Source organism: Phaethon aethereus (assembly GCF_964289735.1).
Source record: "Phaethon aethereus genome assembly, chromosome: 13".
Classification (NCBI taxonomy): Eukaryota; Metazoa; Chordata; class Aves; order Phaethontiformes; family Phaethontidae; genus Phaethon; species Phaethon aethereus.
In genome coordinates this window covers 18229868-18252437 of record NC_138589.1, presented here as the reverse complement: position 1 = coordinate 18252437, position 22570 = coordinate 18229868, and the positions used below count along the sequence as shown (strand labels likewise).

The following is a 22570-nucleotide window of genomic DNA, read 5'->3' as shown; positions in this document are numbered from 1 at the left end:
CCTGCCTCCAGCAGTGCTCCCCTCCTGGCCTGCCTTGGTAGGACTCCTCATGAACAAGACTGCTGGATGAGGAACTACTCAACTTATTTTCTGCCTTCCAATAACCATGGAAAGTCACACACAGTCATCTGGCTTTCGCACACAGTCCGCTGGCCACCATTAAGAGCTGGATGCTCTGGAGGTATCTGACAGATACTGTTTGTAAAATACACTGTAGATCGTCTGCTTGGGTATGGAGCTGGGCACAAAATGTTTTGAAAGCCTGATTCTTTCCAAAGAAAGCACTAAGTGTTTCAGCAGCCTAGAGTTACTGCAAATAATGACAACCCACAAAGCTACTTAGAAATCTTTTGTACGTACAGTAAGCTGAGGTTTAGACACTTAAAATTAGCAACTCGGGAAGACTGTTGTATTCAGATAAATTCAGTGGTGAACCATTGAATGTTTACTGGAAACTGGAATTTCTCAAGATTTCCAGTGGCAGACTCATGACGTGCATATGCATGGTATAGAAGCAGCTGTCCAAAGTGAATGGCAAGCCCCATCAAAAACCACGTGTTATCTTCTACAGAAAGGAATTTAGCTCCCAGTGATACTTGAGTGTGTTGCTGGAGGGTATTCTCAATGTAATATTTTTTAAGTAGAACATAAGACTTCTGGCACTTTTTTCTTTTGATTTGCAGAATCCAAGTCTATCCATTCCTACCCGCTCAAATTGTGAATGCTAAATAGTTCACACCAACATAAAGCTGGTTCTCGAGGTTATATTATTTGTAATTTCTCTTTGCAGCTCCGTAATATGATCGATCAGCATTAGATCTTGACTGTGGGAGAGGAAAGCTACCGTTCCTTTGAATTGTGAGCAGATCAGATGAAAAGCTAGATACTGAAAAGGTAGTCGCACAAATGTGGCTATGCTTTATGCAGAGAAAAACATCAGCAGAAGACCTTTAAATAACTATTTCTAAATGTGCAAATGAAGGTGTTCATACAAAAATATTCCTTACCAGGACTATACACACTATCAGCAATTCCACTGTTAAAATACATTGTCTGTCTACCTTTATCCTAATACGTCAGCACATGGAATTTCTGGGGTACACAAACCACAGTTTGTAATTTTTTTTAAGTTGTTTTTAAAGGACTGTAATTTTATTCCCATGAAGCATAATCTATTGATTATTAGATTGCTCTTTTGCCTCCTTTGCATTTGCAATATTTTAAAATAAAGTTAAAAATCTAAAAGAATAACTTCCACCAAGAGGTTGTGGTTCTAAATTTACATCTACTATTGTATGTTAAAAAAAGCACCTCTCTCATAGTCAGGTGAATTTCCTCCTGAAGAGCGAAAGATAGCAGAATTGAAATTGCATTATCACTGTTTTGCCCTCTTTAAGAGCCCATGTTTAGCAGGTGATATTTTAGCTCTATATCTACACGTTTCTATAACATTTTTCCTAAAGAGAATATTGCATGTGTTATTGTCCATGATCTTTACCATGATAAAGAAACCAGGTTTTTGGTTTCTTTGAAGGGTTTTTTAAGAAAATAGACTTACCTCTTACGATGGCCTTATTTATTTATTGATGTATTCAGCTTCTGGGTTTATTACTGGGACAGCAGTCAGTAAAGCCAGGAGTGGATACAAATTGTGAGGGTTGTCTTCCTCTCTAAGCTCTGCTGGCCCTCACTCCTGAATCTTAAATGCCAAGAAAGTGCAGAGTCCACCCAAAATGAATGCACATTTTTGGACTTCACTGATCCATGAGCAAATTAAACTTTGTTTCTTCTCTATTAGTAGATGTTTATGTTTTCCCCCGGTTAAGACCAGACTGAACTTGTTTTCCATGTACAATAATTACAGTAGACAGTTGCAAACGGCTCTGTAGCACTTTTAAATTAAATTATTGCTATTTTGCAGGCCAGCTCTTTCCAGTGAAGGATAGTCACCTGCTTCCTTGTGGGTGAAGTGAATTGCCAAGGAAAGTCATTTCCTCTCTAAAACTCGGCCTTCTGCATCTTCAAAAGTGTTGCAGGGCTCTTGGTTTAATTGCCTCCCTGTCAAGCATGGCTCCTCTTCATTTGATGGAGGTGGAAAGTCGGAGGTCCCGTTTGGGAAGGCAAAGAGCACGTAAGACTGCATCTGAGCTTTAGGCACATCAGGTGCCCCATGCATCTCTGTGGTTGACTAGTACGAGCATCGAAGTCTTGTCTTTGGCCGAGGACCGATGCTCTTCTGTCGCCCTCTTTCACGACGCATCCTGTACAGTACCTGCCACAGGTGTTATAAAGGTAAAAAGCTTTTGTGTTACATATATCATGCTGTGAAACCACACCGGTGGCATGTCCTAATTTCCCAGTGTTTTCTTTCGCATCTGCAGTATTACTTATTTAAGGTAGCTTTTCTGCAGAATACTGTTTTGTAATAAATATTAAGAGTTTTATCTGTAATACTGTCGTGACCGCTTGACATCACAGGAAGGTTAGGCCCCAAAAGTTTAGATTATGGTTTGCAAAGGTTGATCTAACTTTAATTGTTTCCATTTTTGATACCAAAAGCCCGATTTTAAGAAATGTTGAATCGTCTCAGCTTCTATTGATTTTTTTTTTTTTCAATTTCAGGGACACAGAAAAATCAGACCCAGAAAAACTGGGCACTCAAAATCAGAGAGCTTTTGGGTTTAAGTGCCCTTGCATCAATAGCTCACTTTAAGTCGATTTCTGGTAAGGGAATAGGAGTCAAGTCTTTCAACTTACTTCATCATAAGCTAATCAGCACCTATAGTGGCTTGTTTTGAGAAAGTCTTAACTTTTCTTTTTTTTATGAAGTCTTTGAAAGCCAAATTTAGCTCAACTTTCTATTTCAGACTGTTAAAAGAAGTGAATAATTTGTAAAACTCTGCTGAGAAGGAGATTGGAAATAATGCCAAAAAAAGGTCAGAGGTCTTTTGTGTAAAATGGTAACACAGCTCCTCCTTCTGTATCGTTTTTGTCTCCTTTACCACAAAATATATCTGAATAACATGAGATCTATAGAGGTGGAACAAAATGTTATGGAGTCAAAAAGCATTCCATATGAGCAAATTAGAGGCAGTATGATGTCTCAGCTTCTAAAGAAGCAGCAGCTGAAGAAAAAATACGCAACTGGTATATGCAGTTAATTAGCAGTGTACTTGAATTTACCGAGCTTTGTATTTATCTGACTAGCTCAACTTTAGAATCAGATTAATGTTACTAATTTTAGAACTTTTTCTATTGGATATTTAAAGATCCATCTAGTATAGCCTTAGAATTAGATTGTATCCACTAAATTAGGTGGCAAGCCACGAACGTTTACTGGCACGAGTTTTTTCTCCAGCACTATATTGAATTTGTCTTTCAGTGTCTTCTCAACCTCTTCATCTGTAAGAGTTGTGATCTGCACCAGGTCCATATCCTCCATATAGTTATACTTCATCTCAGTGAAGGTCCATCCAACTAAGGCATAAAGCCCTTCAGTGGTCTGGAGACTGCAGATTGACTTCTTCTGAAGTATGTTATCTGGAGCCACTTGTAGGTATGAGTTTAGCTCCTGAAAGTCATTTATATGTCGTGGCTCGAGCGTGAATGCATATAGTTTTCTGATATTCCCTAGTTCTGGAGTATCAGTGAAAGGGACACTTGGCTCAGGAATATAATGCTTCCTTTTGACTTTCTCGAAGTACCAGGTGCCATTGTCTTCCATGAAGCGGAAGATGCCGGGGATCTGGGGTTGATCCTTCCCAGAAATCAACATCAATGGCTGCCACGCCTGGTAGGCACCACCAAAACCGGCATCTACGATGTAGGAATTTCCCTTGATCACCACCTTCAGCAGGATATGATTTATCTCAGCAGTGTATGCCCTCTCTGCTGGTTTATAACTATTCCCTCCAAGAATACAGACATCATACCCTAATTCTTGCAAGGCCCAAAATAAAAGGTGATTGCTTTCCAGGCACCATCCACCACGTTTCTTTCTCACAATCTTATTGTAGGTAGATTGTAAATCCAGTTCAATGGGCTCCCCACAATGCATGCTGAGGTTTTCAAAAGGAATCGCCTGGATGTGATGCTGGAAGATGACTGTTAAGGTTTGCAAGTCTGCATCCTTATGGGACTCGTCGTAAGAAATTCTTGCTAAATACTCTTGAATGTTCATTTTGCCTGTGTGAGCAGAAAAATAGCCTGTTACTGTTGTGTGGCTGTCAAGGGGTTCACTCCTATTTCTGTAGCACAGGTTAACCAGCCTGCAAATGTAACCTAGGCCATTTTATTGAGGATTTGAAAGAAACCTGTGCCCTTGATAGATGAATGCAGGCTAGACCTGCCTGTGTCATCTGTATTTCTTCAAAAAGAGATGAGGATAGGAGCAGGTGACAATAATGCTTTCTTTCTCTCAGATGTTGCCTTCAACCCAGGTGGACGGCAACCTATGGGAAGATGGGGCATGGGCACAACAGAATCTCTGGCCCCGGATAAGGGCTCCACGTGACAAAAAATTTATAAAACTGACAGACAACAGGTTTGCAGAAGAGCTGCTAGACCATACCATCATGAAAGTCACAGCAATTTCTTACTGTTTCTTTTACCGTAACAGGTAAGCAAGTCTTTATTTATCCCACAGGTAATTTAACTGGAAGGTTTTACATTCACGGCTTCAACTAACGGGGGTTAACATCTCAGTGTGTCACCATTTCAGACAGGCTTCCATGTGAAGTAGATTGTTGTTTTCTTAATCTCTTTAGTTTCCCTGTGGAGTTCAGACACAGCTTGGACCCCCTGGCTGTTGAAAGGAAGGAACTGTTCATTTTTCTAACCTGAGGGTCAGAGGAATTGATAATTACTAAGAATATATTCAAGGCATATTCATTGGCTTTTGGTTTCTTTTACCATCTTTTGCAAACCAAAGGCCTTAGTTTCAGCTTAAATTATTGGATATATTTTGTGTCTTTACGTCTCCGATACCCTTTCCTTCCATTAGCAGAAAGAGACTGTCATTGGTACTGGCTATGTTGCCAAGATTCAGAAGGATCCCTGTAACGCTTCTATCTATTGACTCACTTGGTATCTGCATGGATTTCTTTTGCCTTTAATTTAAATTTTATTTTTTTCCATGCAAGGATATTTGTTTTCCAGAACAATTCACGGTCTGCTAAGGACTGTATTAATTTCCAAAAGGTCTGAGGATTTCTTGCTCCTTAAAATCAGTCACATGTTCCCTGGGAGGATTTTCCAAAAATCATTTGATGTAGATGAGGCAGGAGACTATTAGTCCATTGACTATATGGTCCAACTGCTCCCCTAGGAGTGACCAGCAGTTTGACCCGATATCCATGGCAGCACTCCAGTGAGTGCTGGGAGCTCTTGAAAATCCCACCTCAAATACATAGGTAGAAATACCCCCGCCCCAGAAGGCGAGCACATCAGATGACCTAATCTCTAGACTTTAACCCCAATTTTCATGTCAGCAGCACCACTCACTTGATTTAGTTGTATTGCTCCTGATCTGTACTGGTACCAGGATTCAGACTGGCTGATGCAAAAACACAGGAAAAAGTAATAAAATAGAGGACAATAAGGGAATAAGAAATAAACATTTTCACTTCAAAAGGATCCAAACAGGCTACATGCAAAAACAGTAATGTGTCTTTGATATTGCATTTTATGGGCTTTTTCCATCCCTTTTTTAGGACAAGGGCACTCATCTCTGGCAGGATCTCCTTGGAAACGCTGGGTGTAGAAAGGCATTCCCTCCACAACAGGCAGCGCACGTGTACGCTGGCAAGCTCATCCTATGGTCTTCCGCTTCGTTTTTCTTTCTATTCCCACTTTTAGCCATTTTGCACAGCCAGTCAGAAACAGCTTTTCCCTGTGACGGCGTCGAGCTGAACCTCTGTTAGCCAGGAGGGCCCGAGCAAGTCCGTTAGCCTGGTGGGTCTGATAAGGTTGAAACTTGCTTTCAAGCAAGAAGGGCCCCGTCCCGCCCTGGGCCAGCAGCCGCAGACCCGACGCCCCCCCCGCAGCCTGTCTGCCGGGCCTGGGTGTCCCCGTCGCCCCGAGAGCGCAGCGTACAACCAGCTCTCCTCCGCCAGCCGCGAGCGACTCCCCCACCGAGAGCCCCCATGGGGTGCTGGCAAAGAGGCTTCAGCAAAACATACTCTGGGAAATTCGCAGCCCGTGCCTCGGTTTCCCCAGCTGCCCCTTCTCTGGCCTCATCGATTTAAAGTCTGTATAGTCGAGGCGGCCTTGTGGTGGCTGACAAAATGGGCTCTGATCTCACTGAATACTTAAAGAGGTTTAGGTATAATAAAGCAGCAGTACAAAATCTCTTGCTTTAGGAAACATTCACGTAAGGCAGTGTTCACCCCCTCGCCTCCCCGGAGGCAGCCTGGCTCCCTGGCACAACCCTTCCCGCGGCGCTAGCAACGGGGCCGCAGCGGCGAGCAAGCCCTTGCCCGGGGGACAGTTTGCGTTCCAAAACCAAGTATCTTAAGCCCCAGACCAGATCTCAGCCTTGTTTACTTTTGCTCCTGCAGCAGCCGAGCTTCCCTCAGCGTTCGGGCACGCTTGCAGGAGCGGCGTGGTGGGTAGCAATATTCAGAGGTTAGTTCTGCCTGTCTGCGAGCGTCCCTGGGGATTGCTGTCTCCTTTCATAATTAGGCTGAATAGTTCTTTGCTAAAACTGATGAGAGGCTTCCAAGGTTCGATCCTCTTGCCCATGCCTGTACAATTTGATTTTAAGCTACACCGTAAGTCAGGAGCCGGGTTTTTCATACACTCTGGCTCAGCGTAAAGGGCTTAGTTTAAGTCTGGAGCACTTGATCTTTGTACTTGGACAACGTCCTTGCAATGCAACGCGTGCCGTCAGCTGTAATTTCTGCTTTTCTAATATGCCTACAGTGCTAATGCACATGGTATGCAGATGGGCAGGGGTGGGCTTTTCCAAACAGGCTGACCCTCGGCTGCAGGATGAAGTTACAGATCAGACACTCGGGCACTTACCTCTCAGCCAGCGAGCTCAGGCTTTCTGACGTGGTTTGCTCCAAAGTTCCCAGGAAGAGTTGTACTGGGAATTGCTGCTCTTAAAGGTCCAGGCTGCCTTTACTGCCTGGCAGGGACAGTGTCATCCTCCAGCACAGCAGGAAAAGAGGGGAGAGACTTTCTTCTTTTATAATAATTTATATTCTGATGGTTTTATTGGTTTATTCGTATTGGCATATGCGTAGAAAGCCCTGTCATGCAATTCATTGTGTTAGGTGCTGCACAGGGAGACTTAAAATGATCCAGTCCCCAAATTGCTTACATTATTGAGTAGATTTTAACCTCCCACGTTACTGATTGAGAACTGAAGCCCTCCAGGAACGCAAAGGAGAAATACAGTATGGGTATCGCAACCAACTTTTGTAAGTGGTTATAACCCCGTCCTCAACCCCACAGGTCACCCGCGTGCTTCAGTCTCTGGGGCACCGGGATGGTTGCACCCGTGCTGAAGCAGCAAAGCAATAGTTCAAATTTTGATACTGATTTTACACTGTTGACACTCATGTGGCCTGGATCCCTGTAGGAAGTGACTTACTTATGATTGAAAGCTACTTATCCACACCAAGGAAGACACCGATTTATTGGCAGGGGATGGCAACTGTTGAATTCATCACACCGCACTGAGCTATTCTGCGTGGCTGATACCAGAGCTCCAGAGCAGCAAGGTCAGATCTGCAAAGTCATATAGCTGTCTAAATCCCCTTGGGTTCAAAGAGAAGCCCTGTTCTTCAGCAGTGAGGATGCTGCTCCCGGAAAGCGCTGCGCTCCCTGAGCCTGCTATGCCTTTAAGGATTTGCCTCCAAAGTTAGTGATAAGGAAAAAGCAAACTAGTGCGATCTGAGATGAAGGAGCCTCTTTTGTTTTCCCTTCCCAACCGAGAGTTTCATTTGATTGCTCAGCAATAAAATATGCTTCCATGTGTGTGCTGAGCAGGACGGCCAGAAGTGCTGAGCTGTGCCACAAAGCAGGCAGCAGCCAGAGCAGCCGATGGGGCTCACACTCAAGGAGATGAGCCAGCTGAAAGAAAAGCAGTTTTTCGTATTATTATTTGCCCTTCATGTGCTGTATGTCAGGGGCAATGGACATCATAACGCCCTACTCCTACCTCTGAGCCTATGAAACAGCCCAGAGCACGAAAAACACGCAGGCACGGGGAGAGGAACGGGCACAGCCTTTTCTAGGTATTTCCCATGTCTGCTCCCACAAATGATGGCGCTTCTTGGCTCTGCCGTGGACACTCTCCTGCCCCGCACCTCCGTGAGACCTGACTGGGCTTTTACCTCCGTCCCAATGCCCTTCCCCAGCTGCCAGGCTGCTGCAAGGATAAACCCACCGAGTTTAGCTCACAGAATCACAGAATCATTAAGGTTGGAAAAGACCTTCAAGATCATCAAGTCCAACCGTCAACCCAACACCATCATGCCCAGTAAACCATGTCCTGAATTGCCACGTCTACAAGTTTTTTGAACACTTCCAGTGATGGTGACTCCACCACCTCTCTGGGCAGCCTGTTCCAATGCTTGACCACTCTCTCAGTAAAGAAATTTTTCATAATATCTAGTCTAAACCTCCCCCGGTGCACCTTGAGGCCATTTCCTCTCGTTCTATCGCTGGTTACTTGGGAGAAGAGACCAACCCCCACCTCACCACAACCCCTTTCAGGTAGTTGTAGAGAGCGATGAGGGCTCCCCTCAGCCTCCTCTTCTCCAGACTGAACAACCCCAGTTCCCTCAGCCGCTCCTCATGAGACTTGTGCTCCAGACCCCTCACCAGCTTCACTGCCCTTCTTTAGACACGCTCCAGCACCTCAATGTCCTTCTTGTAGTGAGGGGCCCCAAACTGAACACAGTGCCAAGTACAGGGGCACGATCACTTCCCCACTCCTGCTGGCCACACTATTTCTATGTTATTTAGCTCCTTTAGCTCTTCCACTAACGTGGGGACCAAAGAAGTATACAGCTTGCAAACAATCCAGATCCTAGGACAGTTTCTTCTGACCATCTGTGTTGCAAACTGCTGGTCCACACTATAAGCCCCTTTTTCTTCTGCAATCCACTACAGGGTCAGTCTTCAACATTTCGTTTCCTTATAGGATGGGGGAGCCTCATGCGCTGCAAGGGACTATTGCAGACAATGAGACATAAGGATGTGCTTGACTCTGGGAAGATGGGGATTTGGGGAACTCACTGTGTCTCTACGAAATACCTTGTGAACGTGCAGAAGAGCTTTTATTAACTATAAATTGTTAGTTATAGGAAGCTGCGCATAATTGCATAACAAATTTTAAAAAGGGTCACCATGTTATTGTATTTTTAAAAGCCTTTGCTGCAAAATATTAGCACATACAAATAATCAAGACAACTGCAGTGATTAATGAAATTCTTTATTTTGGGGATACACGTTGTAATTTGGGGGAAAAAACAGCTGAATAGTTCTACTTCCCAATTCTTGACTTGTTTATTTAGTTGTAATTCATTTGTATAATTTACTTAATTGTAAGTGCACAGTTGTAATGCTTCCAAGATTTGTACATAAAAGAACATCAAGCATCTTCTCAAAGGGCTAAGTGATCACATTTGAGTAATTCCTCATACTAAAAATCTTAGCCTTTAGGTATCTGATTCAGATTAATCATTTCTCCTTATACAAATATAATTAGTATCACTGCAAACACATCTTCAGCGGAACAGACATGTTCCAGAAAAATAATTCTGCGCATGTGTTTGAGTTCAGTCGCAATAATTAATGTGCGATAACACTCTGAGTAGAGTCTTACGAGAGGAGCATGTATTCCCAGCAGTCTGCTGCTGGGTGGTACCAAACAAAATGCATGGGAGACGCTTTCAGTTCAAAGAAACACTGCTTTTTGGTTACGTCGTTGGGAGAATGGGAGTCGTGCAAAGTCTGAAACGTGACATAATTGTCCATTAATATTTCTCACCAGCTTTAGGCCACAAATAGCCCGTCCGTACGTGTTCGCACAGTGCGGCACAGGTGTGGGACTGTCCGACTGCAGCACAAGAGGGTGTTGCGAATGCGAGAGCAAAAAGGACAGGCTTATGGCCTGACTGTAGCAAACTCAGCACTGGATGTCTTTGTTTTTCTGTCTATTAAATTCCAAAAATAATATGGTATTCATTTAAGAGGTGGGTATGATGTTCCTCAGGTGGCAGTGCAAAGTAATAAAGAAAGAGACATACAGCTCACTCTGTGCTCCTACTCTGGGTGTATTTAGCAAAGCTTTTCAGAGATGAAGGGAGTAGGGAATGGGCAGAGTCTGCTTCCAGCTAAGCACAAACAGAAGGGAAGTGATTTGATTGAGCTAGGAAGAAATTATTGGTACGCAAACCAAAGAGAGATGCAGGAGCAGTTGTGAAAATCAATTTCTTTTCCAGATTCATGTTAATATGTTCTGCCTTACACTGGTGTAGATGGAAAGAGAAAGCTTAACCTTTAGATGCTTGTCAGAAATAGGGGGAAGGATTGCATGTAATGCCACTGGATTGAATTATAATTCAGGCAGTGAGTTAAAACAGAGACAACCTGCTCTTATTGGTGGGTACCAATTTCTTGTCTAGTGTTATATTGAATTTCTCTTTTAGTGTTTTCTCTATTTCTTCATCTGCAAGGATTCTGATTTCCACCAGATCCATATTATCCTTAAAATTGTACTGCATCTCAGTGAGATTCCACCCCACCAGAGCCCGGATGCCGTCGGCAGTCTGCAGGCTACAGATAGACTTTTTCACAAACAGCGAGTTCGGCGCTGTCTGCAGGTGGGTGTTGCAGGTTCTGAAGTCTTCAATGTCTCGTGTCTGAAGGGTGAAGAGATAAACTTGACGGCAACCTTCTTTCTCCAGGTAACGGTCAGTGGAGATGCTTTTGTTGGGAACACATTGCTTCCTTTTCACCTTGTGGAGGTACCAGACCCCATTCTCCTCCAGGAAGCGAAAGACCCCAGGAGACTGAGGCTGGTCTTTCCCCGAAATCAGCTCCATTGGCTGCCACATCTGGTAGGCCATCCCAAACCCGCCGTCCACTATGTAGGATTTGTCATCAAGCTCCACTTTTAGCAGCAGGTGATCGATTTCTTCTGCATACGCGTCGAACTCCGGGACATAAACTTTTGATCCCAGAAAGGTGACGTTGTAGCCGAGGGTTTTCAGGACCCAAGATAAAAGGTGGTTGTTTTCCATGCACCAGCCCCCACGTCTCTTCCTCACTATCTTGTTGTAAATCGCTTCCAAGTCCAGCTCAATGCTTTCCCCACAGTGGATGCTAAGGTTTTCAAAAGGGACCGCTCGGATGTGGTGCTGGAATATATCCGTCAAGGTAGCCAGGTCCAGTTTATCATAGGAGCCCCGGTAAGAAATTCTGTTGAAATACTCCTTGATGTCCATGCTGCCTCTGAGAGGAGGATGAAAAAAAAATTAATAGGTTGTGTCAGAAGTGATGGAAGGATCTTCCCCATCCCTTATAACGGGGCGCTCATCAGCATGGGCAACCTGCTCAGAAGAGGAGCGGGATTTGACTAATGGCCCTATCAACGGCAGCTGAGTGTGAGTATTAGCACTGAGGGAAGCCAATGGGACACTGCTGATGAGCACAAATGTTATTTTTAATTGTTTCTTTTACAGCTGTGACGAGAGGCTCCAGCTGTGCTAAGCACATTTCAGCAGAGAGTTCCTGCCCAGCAAAGCTACAAATCTCTGTAGGAAGGAACAAAAACAGTAGCAGCACTGTTTCCCTGCTAGAAATTGTAGGAACTGAGACTCTCCAGATCTGAACTGCTTTACTTGTGGTTTGACTCAGTAAAACAGAAGCAAAAAACAAACCCTCCTGCTCTTGCAGAGGAATCCAGAGCCTCCTCTGCAACCAAATCTGAAATAAATCTGTCCTGCTGCCATGTTTCCTTCATTATTTAGCACAAGCTGGTCTCACCTACTCCTGCTCTCCATGCTGGTGGTAGCAGACATGACCTGGAGCACACGAGGGATTTTTTAGGGCAGAAAAGGCCATGGGAGGTTTTTTGCTGCATCTGCCGTGAGCCACCTTGCCGCAGCACAGCTTAGCTCCCCGGCTCTGCTAATCACAGCCCTGTGCCAGCAGCAGGAGGAAACCAAGGCTGGGGCCAAAACTACAAGCTCCAGGGAGAGCCACATTTTCTGGCATCATTTTTTGGGATGCATTTGCCCCTTCAACTCATAGTCTCCCCAGTGGCAGGTGGCTGCCCATGGGTAAGGGACCAGGCGTCACCCTGCCCATCCCAGCCGCGGCAGAAGGGCTCAGCGGGCTCAGCGGGAGGATGCGTTTCGTGAGCACGGGGGTGGAAAGCAGCCCGAACCCCCCCAGCCCTTGATGGTAAGGAAATACGGAAAGGATTTTGATGTAGCCAAATATTTTTGTTATTCCTCCCCAAGCACCGCTAAATTTCAGACATCTCTGCGTATGGAGTGATGTTGTTCAGATTATTGACCAGAGAGGTCCCAAAATGTTCTCAAGTTCTTGTGTACAATTCTTAGGGCAAAATCATAAGAAAAAGCCCAATCGGACAAAAAATAGCACACATCAAATTGCATGGGAATTTTTGAAAGATGCTTTCAGTATATAAACAAAGCAATGAAAATGCAAAATTTCCATTTGCTGTACTCTCCTGGCAGAGGCAGAGGGTGTCCCCGCTTCAGCTGCGCCCATGTCCTAACCTTTAGCATAGCAACATTACAGAAATCTGTAACTACTGCGTCGCAGCCTCCGCCACGTCTCAAACATCCAATAAACGGGCCCGAATTCTGTGAATGATCCCACATCAGGTTAAGAGCATCAGGTTATAATTCTGGGGATCCTCTTTGTTCGGCTCTTGGCTCGTTCACAAGCTTCTCCCCAAAGCCCCAGAACTACAACTCTATTCATTTTCGAAGACTTATCAGAAACGTAGTTCTTCCTGTTTGAACTTTAAACCAGCACCAGCAATGAGGTTTTCTTCCCCTTTCTTTTCCCCTTTCTTTCTCCCTTTCTTTCACTCTGCCACCACAGGCAAAACGTGTATAGTAACTTTTACTTAAAGGGAAAACGTTGATGTGGGGGTTTCTGCCTGTCTTTCCATCTTTTGTGGGTGTTTAAAAGGCCCTTTCAACAGTGGTATCTGAAATAAGTCAGATGGCACGAATGCCCGATCTGCTTGAGGCTGACAACTGAGAAAATAAATCAGCATGCCTGTTACAGCGACGCACAAGGAGAGCTCCGCAAGCGGCTGAATGTTTCCTACTCTGCCGTTACACCATTTTCTGCTGTGTTTTGTCTTCAAACAGATTTAACTTCCTGGTCAGGGAGTGCTCAGCTACCAAGATTCAGGGCGTAAAAAAAAAATCTTACCTGGAGAATCAGTTCAGCCACCAGGGCTTGGGGGGATATTTTAAGGCTAAAGCAAGTGGTGTGGCTGGCTGTCCTTACCTAGCGCAGACAGGGCTCGGGGACTGTTCTCCAGCTCCTCTTCAGGGGAATGTCTTTTCCCTCAACTCGCTCTCACCCGCCTCTGTCAGATTGCAAAAGCCGGCGGAAAAAAAAAAAAAAAAGCAGAAGGGTGGAGCAGGAGAGCTGTAGTGAGTGAGCAAAACCAACGCCACTGATTCAACACAGGCGTGCAAAACCTGGCTGTTACTACAGCAGAGACTGCTCTGCACTTTCACTCATTTCATGCTTTCTGCAGGGGCTACCTTAGGCTGGACAAAAAGGGTATTTTTTTGTTTCAATAGCTAACTGAATGCACTTGGATAATACTTTTTTTTTCCTCGGGTATTAGGTTACTATTTGTTTGGAAACGTGGGGAAGAAATCTTGCATGCACTCAATCTGAGAAGATTTTTGCATTGTTTCTGAAAAGCAGCAAGATTCCAGCACAGTAATTTGCACCTGCAACCCCTTGCCCCAATCAGCACGCACAAGAACTTCAGCATTGCCTTTGCTTAATTTCCTCTCTATGATTTACATGCATTTTTTTATTACAGCAAATTTCATAGAATGTAAGAAAGCACTGGGACAGCAGTGTGTCTTCTTTGGTCTTTGCCCACAAGTAGCCCCTGAGGATGTCGTGGTGGTGAAGATGCTGTTGGCAAAGTGATGACTATGGAGTGCTAACGCATAGGGAGCTCCGTCCTTTTGGTGTGTTTCATACTGCTTTTGCATCTACAAGTTTTGCTTGCATTGTGCCAAGCTAAATCTTATTAATTCTCTCATATATACCGCTGGACTCTTTCCTGTTAGTTCCTCAACATTAGTTCCAGTCCTTCACATTTAGTATCAACGGCAAGCTTCATTCACACACTGATTTATTGGAATAATTAGCAGAGATAATAAATGAGACCAAACAGAGATGTCTGTGGTAACCCATTATGCAGCTCCACTCCCGTATCAAAATTTGGCTCTTTATCATCCCATCAGTGGCCGCTGCTTGACCCCGCAAGTGAGAACTGATGCCCAAAGCCAAGAGGCACTGAAGGGAATGGAATATCTGCCCTCATCGGGCTCCTCTGGGCAGAACCAATTTGGTACAAAGAGAAATATCATATTCCTGGGTCGATCATGCTGTATATGGAATAATCCCTTCTTTTCCCACAGGCTGAGCCTCTCATTTTGACAAAGAGAAGCCAAAAGCCAAGGAGGCAGACCCGCAGTCCTGGTGGAAACCATACTAAAAAGAAGCCCATGGACCCATCGCTGTGCAATGTGCGAGCAGAACCAGCCGTGCTCCTCACCCAGAGTCCTTTGGGACCACAGATGGTGCCAGAAGTGGACACTTGCCGTGCTCCCTCAGGCAAATGTGAAGTGGTTGGGGATCTGTTCCAGGTAACTTTGGGGTCCAGTTAAGACACAAGTGTTTTCTAACCAAGTAGGAGCAAAATCCATTTCTCCTGGTACTTTGATACTCCGCTTTTCTCAACTACCCTCCCTATAACATAGCTCTGATATTGAGCATTTTCTTCCCCTGTCTTTCAAGTTTTCATCCCAACTCATTATCCCATGCCAACATTCCTGCATCACTCTCCTTTTTCTTTCCATCCTGCACATTTTGCTCCTCAAGCCATTAAAACCACGAGCTCTCATTCTCCTGAGGCGTGCCCAAGGCCATCAGAGGGCAAAACACCCTGAATGAGCACTAAAGGTAAGAAAATGCTGATCTTTACCCAGGAGCCTTGCCAGAGTCTGTTTGCATTTCAGCTTTGTGCCAGATCATTGGGGCTAATTTCAGGCTTGATGGGGCAATAAACTGCAATCACGGCTGCTGGGTAATGAGGCCACGACATGCCACGCATCCCTGCCTACACCCATTCCCAAAAGCACCAAAGGGCAAAGCCCCACCTGGGCCCACTGGGTTGTGGGGAGCGTGACCACGGGGTGAAAGGTGCAAATGGGAATGTCCGTGGAAAGGATCTTGCTCTCCACCTGGACACTGCAACTCAGTTTTGCAGCCTCGGCAGGAACTGAAGCTGGTTGAGGTTTTTCCAGAAGAACCTCAATGTCATTGGACTCGCTTTTATTTATTTATTATTTCGAACTGTTGACAGCATTTAAGTTATTACTGAAATCCTTCTCTCATCCTAACTTTCCTGAGAGGCTGCATCAAATATCCTGCCCTCCCTGCTTTAACAGAGCATTACATGCTGCAATATTTGCTTGGGGAAACAAAAGCATAGGGTGCCCTGTTTGGGGTAATAGTCGAGGGTCTGCTCACTGCTAAGCAGCTCCCTTCTGTGATGAGATGTATAACAAAGCAAGGTATATTATATTGTATTATATTATATTATATTATAGTATAGTATAGTATAGTATAGTATAGTATATTGTAGTATATTGTAGTATATTGTAGTATATTATATTATATTCTATTATACTTAACATACAAACTATATGGTATTTTACTTACCTGTCTGGTTTTGGTGGGGAGGAGGGAAGAGAGACTTTTAAAGTAATAAAACAATCAAGGTGTTTTAAATGGAAGTAATATAAAATCTTAAATTCATTCATAAGGTCAGATTCTTCCATCCTGCTGAGCTCTGAGTCACTGGAAAAGGAAACGCTGCACACCCTGAGTGGAGTGGCTGGCTCTAGCCTTTCATTTCCAAAGGGAATTTAATAGACGAAGGCTCTTCTAATACAAGAGCGGTAAATAATATTCACGGCCTATAAACATATTCATAATGGCAGAATTCTCTCATGCTTTATATTCATTGCCTGCCTTATGTAATTACAGATATCAGGTAGCTGCGGCTATAGATCTTTCTGGAATGGTGTCTGCGGCATTCATCACGTGCCGTTTCGGTGGTGTCCACCCCACTGGCCGAAGGATGAGCCTGCGACTATGCTGCAACTTTTGCCTGTGGGATCACAGGAGGGAGTAGCTGTGCTGGACTTCGTTTGGCTTTTTCTTGGTGAGGAAGACAGCAAATCTCAATTTTAGCGTTTCCACTATCTGAGGCATCTTTCTGAGGGTTGGTGAGGGCCAAAAATTATCTTCTCTGCTTATCTTTACCCTGTCAATATGAGGTTTTTCACACAAGCCAACGGCCAAGGGTGTTAATACAGACCGAGGAGACCACGTAGGTCTGTAGGGCCTTCCACTCCTGAGGGTTTCAGCATAAATCTCACGTATGTAAGTGGTCGTAATTCAGTTAAATTCCATTACAAGGGGAACAATTGGCTTTTCTACATGAATGGCTTTATCGCACAGAGGATTTGAAGAAAAAAAACCCAAACACATTTTAAGTAACTGCTTTGATGAAAAGCATGTCCACGCATCTGGCTGTTATTTTCCCATGAGCTGTGATGGCTGTGGGGGACACATCGGGGCGGGGGCCTCACTGGAGCGTGGTGACAGTGCCGTGGGGACACCCCACGGCCGCTTCTGCCACCCCGGCACGAGGCTCCGGGGCGCATGTTTGGAAGGAGGCGTTGTCCTCCATTTCACAAGCAACCACCATGCCCTCAGCGTGCTGTTAGCGCCCGGCGGGCCGCCCCTCCCGGAGGCACCAGCGGTGTTGTCCAGCTATGAAAAGTCCTGCAGGCTGGCAAGCGGGGAGTTGTTCTGCGTCCTCCTCACGCGCCGCTAGCTGGGCCTGCGCAGGCCGGCGAGCGGCTGGGGAGGCTCGCGGCGATGGCGACAGCGGCTTTGCTGGCACCTGGAGATGAGGAGCGTGGCTGAGAGCACCGACGAGGAGGGTGAAGAAGACAAGGAGAGCGAGATGGTGTGAATGCATGAACGCTGTGGTGCTGGTAGCTGGAGAAAGGGCTGGATGGAGGAGAAGCCAGCAGCCTGGCTGGCAGCCTGGGAGCCTTCTGTATCCGACTGCCTGCCTTGCCCAGCGCCGCTGTGGCCAGTGAACTCTTTACCAAGCACTTTGGGTAACTCAGGCTTTCGCAGCAGCTCTTTGGCCAGCTGTGCCCCATCCCCACTAGCCCCTTCCCGAGAGACATGCCGTCCTACCCGGCCTCGCACCTGGTACATCCCCATGGCCACAGACTCCTCTGGTTTTCCCTCCTGAAGGGTCCAGTTCACGCCCAGCCGATCGGCAGCCGGCGATGGTCTCCTCGGGGGCCTGGGGGTTGCAGGTCCTGATCCTGGAAGCACAGTAACTCAAACCTCACCCTGCCACACTCGCGGCACGTTTTCCTCAGGCGGCGCTTGGACCTGCCAATGAGGCGGCGCCGGGAGCCCAGCACGTTTGGGCAGGCGAGGAGGGGTGTCCCCCCATCCCGGGCAGGGAGGGGAGCTCATGCAAAGGGTCGGCAGACCCCCGCGCACCGAGTGTTTGGGGCGATGCACGTCTGCACGAGGCAGCTGCAGTCTGCACCCTTCTCCGCCACGTCTGGTTTTCCCCCTCCCCGGCTCCCACAAGCGCTGCCCGAAATGCTCCTTACCGGAAGGGAGGTGACAGCACCAGCGGCGTCACACGTGAGAGCGTTCAAACGAGAAAGTCAGCGCGGCAGGAACGGGGTCAGAACCCACCTCTCCAGCCCTCCAGCTGCAGCTGCCCCCCAGCAGCCGTGGGGCTGCCCCCGCGCCGGGCACCCTCCCGGCGCGCAGGAGGTGGCTGCGTGATTTGGCTACGAGTGTCGGCACATGGCGGTTTGTTTTTCTTTTTCCCCCTTCCCGAAAGTTCAAACCGCCGCCTTATCACGCAGAGCCGCTGCTTCCTGCAGCGCTCGCCAAGCGCGAGTCCGACCCACAGCGGGACACAGGCCTTCGGCACCCTCCCAAAATCGACGGGGAGGTAGGGATAGCCTCTCGGCGGCCTGCTTTCGACACTTTGCAAAGGGGAAACTTTGGGGCTGAATGTTACAGAGGTGCAGCCAGGCAAAATGGGCATCCACGGCGAAGCCCGCGAACAAAGCTGATGTTCTATGGGGAAATAGTCACTAAAGACCACTTTATAATTCTCTTTAATTTCACCACATTTTCACTATTATTGGTAGCTGCTCCGTAATTGCAGGGCGATGCATTTTCCTGTGCGGGGACAGAAATGCCGCATTTGAAAATAAAGATGTTATGTTGGTCTAGTCCAAAAGTCAACATAAGGCATCCCATTAAAATTAATTAGCTGATCACCTGAAAAAATTCTGTACAGTTGCTAAACAAATACATAAAATAGCCTGTGACCTGGGCAGACATAATTCCACCCATTTAGGTATGACCCGCCTGGGCAAAGAGGATTCGCAAGTCAACAGTCTCTATCGTTAGCAGGTACATAAATGCCTGGGTATTCAAACGCGTACCATATGCAAAAACATTGTTGTGAGATATTCTAAGAGGAAAATATTCCCAGCTAATCAACAGGTGAGCTGACCAAAGGAGAGTTATATATGTGTCTGAATACAGTGGGGAAAAATGAAAATTCACTCAGTCCCCTGAAATGCATGTGGTGGGCTCGCATTTGGGATAGCAGAGAGGTGCTGATGAAACACTTGCAAGATTTCTGCGACTGGGGTATAAAACAACAGAAAGAACATCTCAAAGGGAAATATTCCTTAATTTGCCTAAACAGAAAATATCTTGGCTTTATAGTTCATATGTTCTCCATATAGAGATCTAATTTATATTACTGAACAATTTATATATTCAAATATATAACTATATAAATACACATATATTAGTTCAGGGAAAAAAAAATCTGTGTACATATGCCTAAATACAGCAGCAGTCACCATCTACGAGCAGTGAACCTACCAAGACCCATCGTCAGCAGGGTTAAATTGTCCATGTTCCACCAAAGCCGCGGACCAATGCTGCTTGCACTCGCCTGTCTTTGAGCCTGCTCCTCCAAAATCCTCCTCCAGAAGAAAGCTGGTGTTTCAGTGAAAAGGCTCTGATTGACTTTAGTGGGAATTTAGATCAGCCCTAATTCAGGCAATCAGCGTGGAAACATGCAAAGCGGGAACAATTACACGACTTCTGTCATTCCCATTACTCAGAATTCTTTTTTTTTTTTTTTTGGAGGTAGGTGGGAGGGAAACCTTTTATCTCAGTGAAGAGTAGGAAACAGAGAGCTGCAGCAACGGCAGAGGAAAAAAACCAACTGCGCCTTCGGAAAACACATATTCATTACAATGCACTAACACACATCACAGAAATAATACACGTTTGCGATGACAGCGTATTCCCTCCACCCCTGCTGAATCAGGAGTGCAACTGGGGAAAAGAAAGGAGAGATGCTCTGAATTCAAAATGCTCCCCCAGACTTACCTTTATTGGGGTTTTTTGGCTGTGTCGAGGAGAGGCTGGCAGTTGGGGGAAGATTCAGAAGCAAGAAGGTGGTCCTGCGGGGCTCTTCATCGATTCTTGGCAATAAATAGCCCCGCCACAAATACTTTCAGTGTCAGGCATGCCCATGGCGCTGGGTGTTTACAGAATGGAAGGTTTTTCTTGGTGTAAAAGCCAAAGGTGGTAGAGCAAGGGTTACTGTGGCAACCTGGACCCTGGAGCTCTTGGCTTTCCTCCCCGCTACGCACGGGTGGGGGACACTGGTGCGACTTGTCAGTGGCACTGCAGGCACTCGTGGGCGCCTGAAGCCCCTTCTCACACGTCTTCTCCACCACCCCACGCACCCGCAGCTGGTATATACAGCACGGTGTGCATCCCGTACAGGCGTACGGGAAAGAAGAGCTACAAAGGATTCACACCTGGAGCAGGAGGGGAGCAAATGGAGCTGGGGGACACCACCCGTGGTTTTGCCGGCTGGCATCCTGTGCACTGCCGTACCTGGGGAGGGATGGAAGGAGGAACACAGACCTCCGGGGGTCTGGGAGGGACTGTAAGCTGGGAAGCAGATTTTAGATACGGTTAGTGCAGGAAATCATATTCTGGAGAGCAGGAGGGGGGAAAAAATTCGCTATTGACAGGGTAGATTGTCGTAGGTGGTGGGATCTAAAATCACATCCACTTCACTGAACAGAGTGAGTCTTGTAAAAAACATTTCAAGTTACTGAATCTAGTCCTCTTCCAGGAATCAAGCTATGCCAAAAGCAGCCCTTTCCCAAATACCAGCCCTTTCCCAGAAATCAGCTCCACGCCTGCTATGCTGCCCCGGGGCTGATGCCCACAGTATTACTATTTGTTTTCCAGCACAGACTGGTTTGATCCTTGATCATCTGAACTGGTGAATGGCCTTTGCTGTGGGATGATGAACCTGATTAAAGTGAGACCAACCCTGTATGTCTGCATCCCATAAGGTAAAAGGTAACTAATTTCCACGCAACAGCAATGGTACTTTCTTTTCCTCATCACACCAGTGCAAATCAATGCTACATCCAGGTCGACGTTTCCTCTCAGGCGGATGCTGGGGATGCTATCATGCTGGAAGATTGTCATCCGCCTTCCCAAACCTTTATTTAATAGGTGCTGTGGTATGACATTCTGGTGAAATAGTCCTCAAAAAGTAACCTGCTTTTTAAGGGGCTGGAGGCACATCTCTGCTGCTCTCCTATTTAAAATAGACCCATCATGGAGAAAAGCCTGCGGTTCAGCCGCACACCGTGAAGTCCCACTGAGACCAAACCCAACGCTAAATTTGTCGATTCACACTAATGTTATTTTTAATTGCTTTCTCAGCAGTTGCGCTCAGAGCCCGCCCAGCAGCGGGCACCGCGCGCCGCGTTTCATCGCAGCTCCTGCCCAGCGCAGCTCGCAATTCCCCCAGGCCAGAGCAAACAGAGACAAACGTAACGTTGACAAATACAGTGCTGTCACTGCAGCTGGAGACCCGGACCCTGAACCCGGGCAGGCGATGGAGCAAAGTGCCTCCGACTCAGGTAGCTTTCTGCTAAAATATCGAAACTGTGCAAGCCCTTTGGGAAGATTCTGAGACGTGGCAGGACTCAGCAGCCTTCCAGGCAAGTGAAGCAGCTGCAATGCCCTTTTTCCTCCGATCTCCAGCTTTATGAGAGGCACCAGGCGCTCCCCAGCCCTGCAGGGAAGATGCGGTGAGCAGGTCTGTAAACCCTTCAGCGAGTGAACCCCATCCCCTTCCTCGCCCATGAAAGCACTAAGCAACCTCACCAGAAGCAACCACCGGTCCTCTTAGCTTTCCTCTGCCAGGTCCTTACCCACCTTGCAGTTATTCTTCTAATTCCTGCCTTTGCCAGCATAGCTAATAATTTTCCAAATAGTGTTGTATCAAAAATTTACTGAAATACACAACTTGAAGTCCCACCACAGATTTCTTCCTTCTAGAAAGTCACTTACCCAATCACAGAAACCCAGTAGTTAATTTGAGCTACCATTTTTAATAAACTCCAGTTCTGTTGTTATCGCTCACAACAGTCAGAGGCAGCCATAGCACCCGATGTGCCTGACTCTGTCTCTCCCCTACGCATGTGTCTGAGGCATAATCTCCAGCAGCATCTGAAATCAGATGGTGGGAATGTATATTCTGCTTTCAGCTAATAATTGAGAGACTAAAGCTGCCTGGCTGCTAGGGACTCAAGGGAAGGGCTCAGAAATTGGCTGGGAGCTTCCTTCTCAACTTTTATCGAAGCAGCTCCTGAATGTTTCATCATAAGAAAACTTGACTGCATATTTATACGGCCACAAAAATACCCAGTTTAAAACCTCAAAATCTATTCACCAACTGCATCAGTTATCTCTGATGTTGTTGCTCCAGCTAACCCGGCTGATGCGGTTTTCATCACTTTGCACAATGAAGACACGAATAGGCAACACCCTAAGAGTTTCTCTTAATCATTTGCTCGGTAACATACCATTTACTCATAGCTAAGGCCTCAGCTACAGCAGGGTACTTCAGCAGCACAGCAGAATTTAAGCCCAGCCTGACCAAGTGGGCATGACTGTGGTCAGGCTACTTGTCTGATATTCAAAACCAGAAGAAAAATCCTTTTTTTTTTTTTTTTAAACTACATCACTGGTCAACCAGGAACCTGGAGTAGAAAACAATCTAAACATTACAAAACCAGTGAGTTCCTACCGCTGCCAAATGCAAACCCAAATCCCACTTTGATTTAGG

At 46.1% G+C, this 22570-nt stretch overlaps 2 protein-coding genes across 2 annotated transcripts; both read right to left on the bottom strand.

Moving 5' to 3' along the window:
• Nucleotides 1-3292: 3292 nt before the first annotated feature.
• LOC309409567 (arylamine N-acetyltransferase, liver isozyme-like) lies at nucleotides 3293-4586 on the bottom strand (the record flags this gene model as incomplete). Its single annotated transcript, XM_082005736.1, has 1 exon — nucleotides 3293-4586. The coding sequence occupies exon 1, from the start codon at nucleotides 4178-4180 to the stop codon at nucleotides 3293-3295; it is 888 nt and encodes a 295-aa protein (XP_081861862.1). The 5' UTR covers nucleotides 4181-4586.
• Nucleotides 4587-10589: 6003 nt separating this feature from the next.
• LOC309409566 (arylamine N-acetyltransferase, pineal gland isozyme NAT-3-like) lies at nucleotides 10590-11533 on the bottom strand (the record flags this gene model as incomplete). Its single annotated transcript, XM_082005735.1, has 1 exon — nucleotides 10590-11533. Exon 1 carries the CDS (start codon nucleotides 11460-11462, stop codon nucleotides 10590-10592), a length of 873 nt encoding a protein of 290 aa, XP_081861861.1. The 5' UTR covers nucleotides 11463-11533.
• Nucleotides 11534-22570: the final 11037 nt, after the last annotated feature.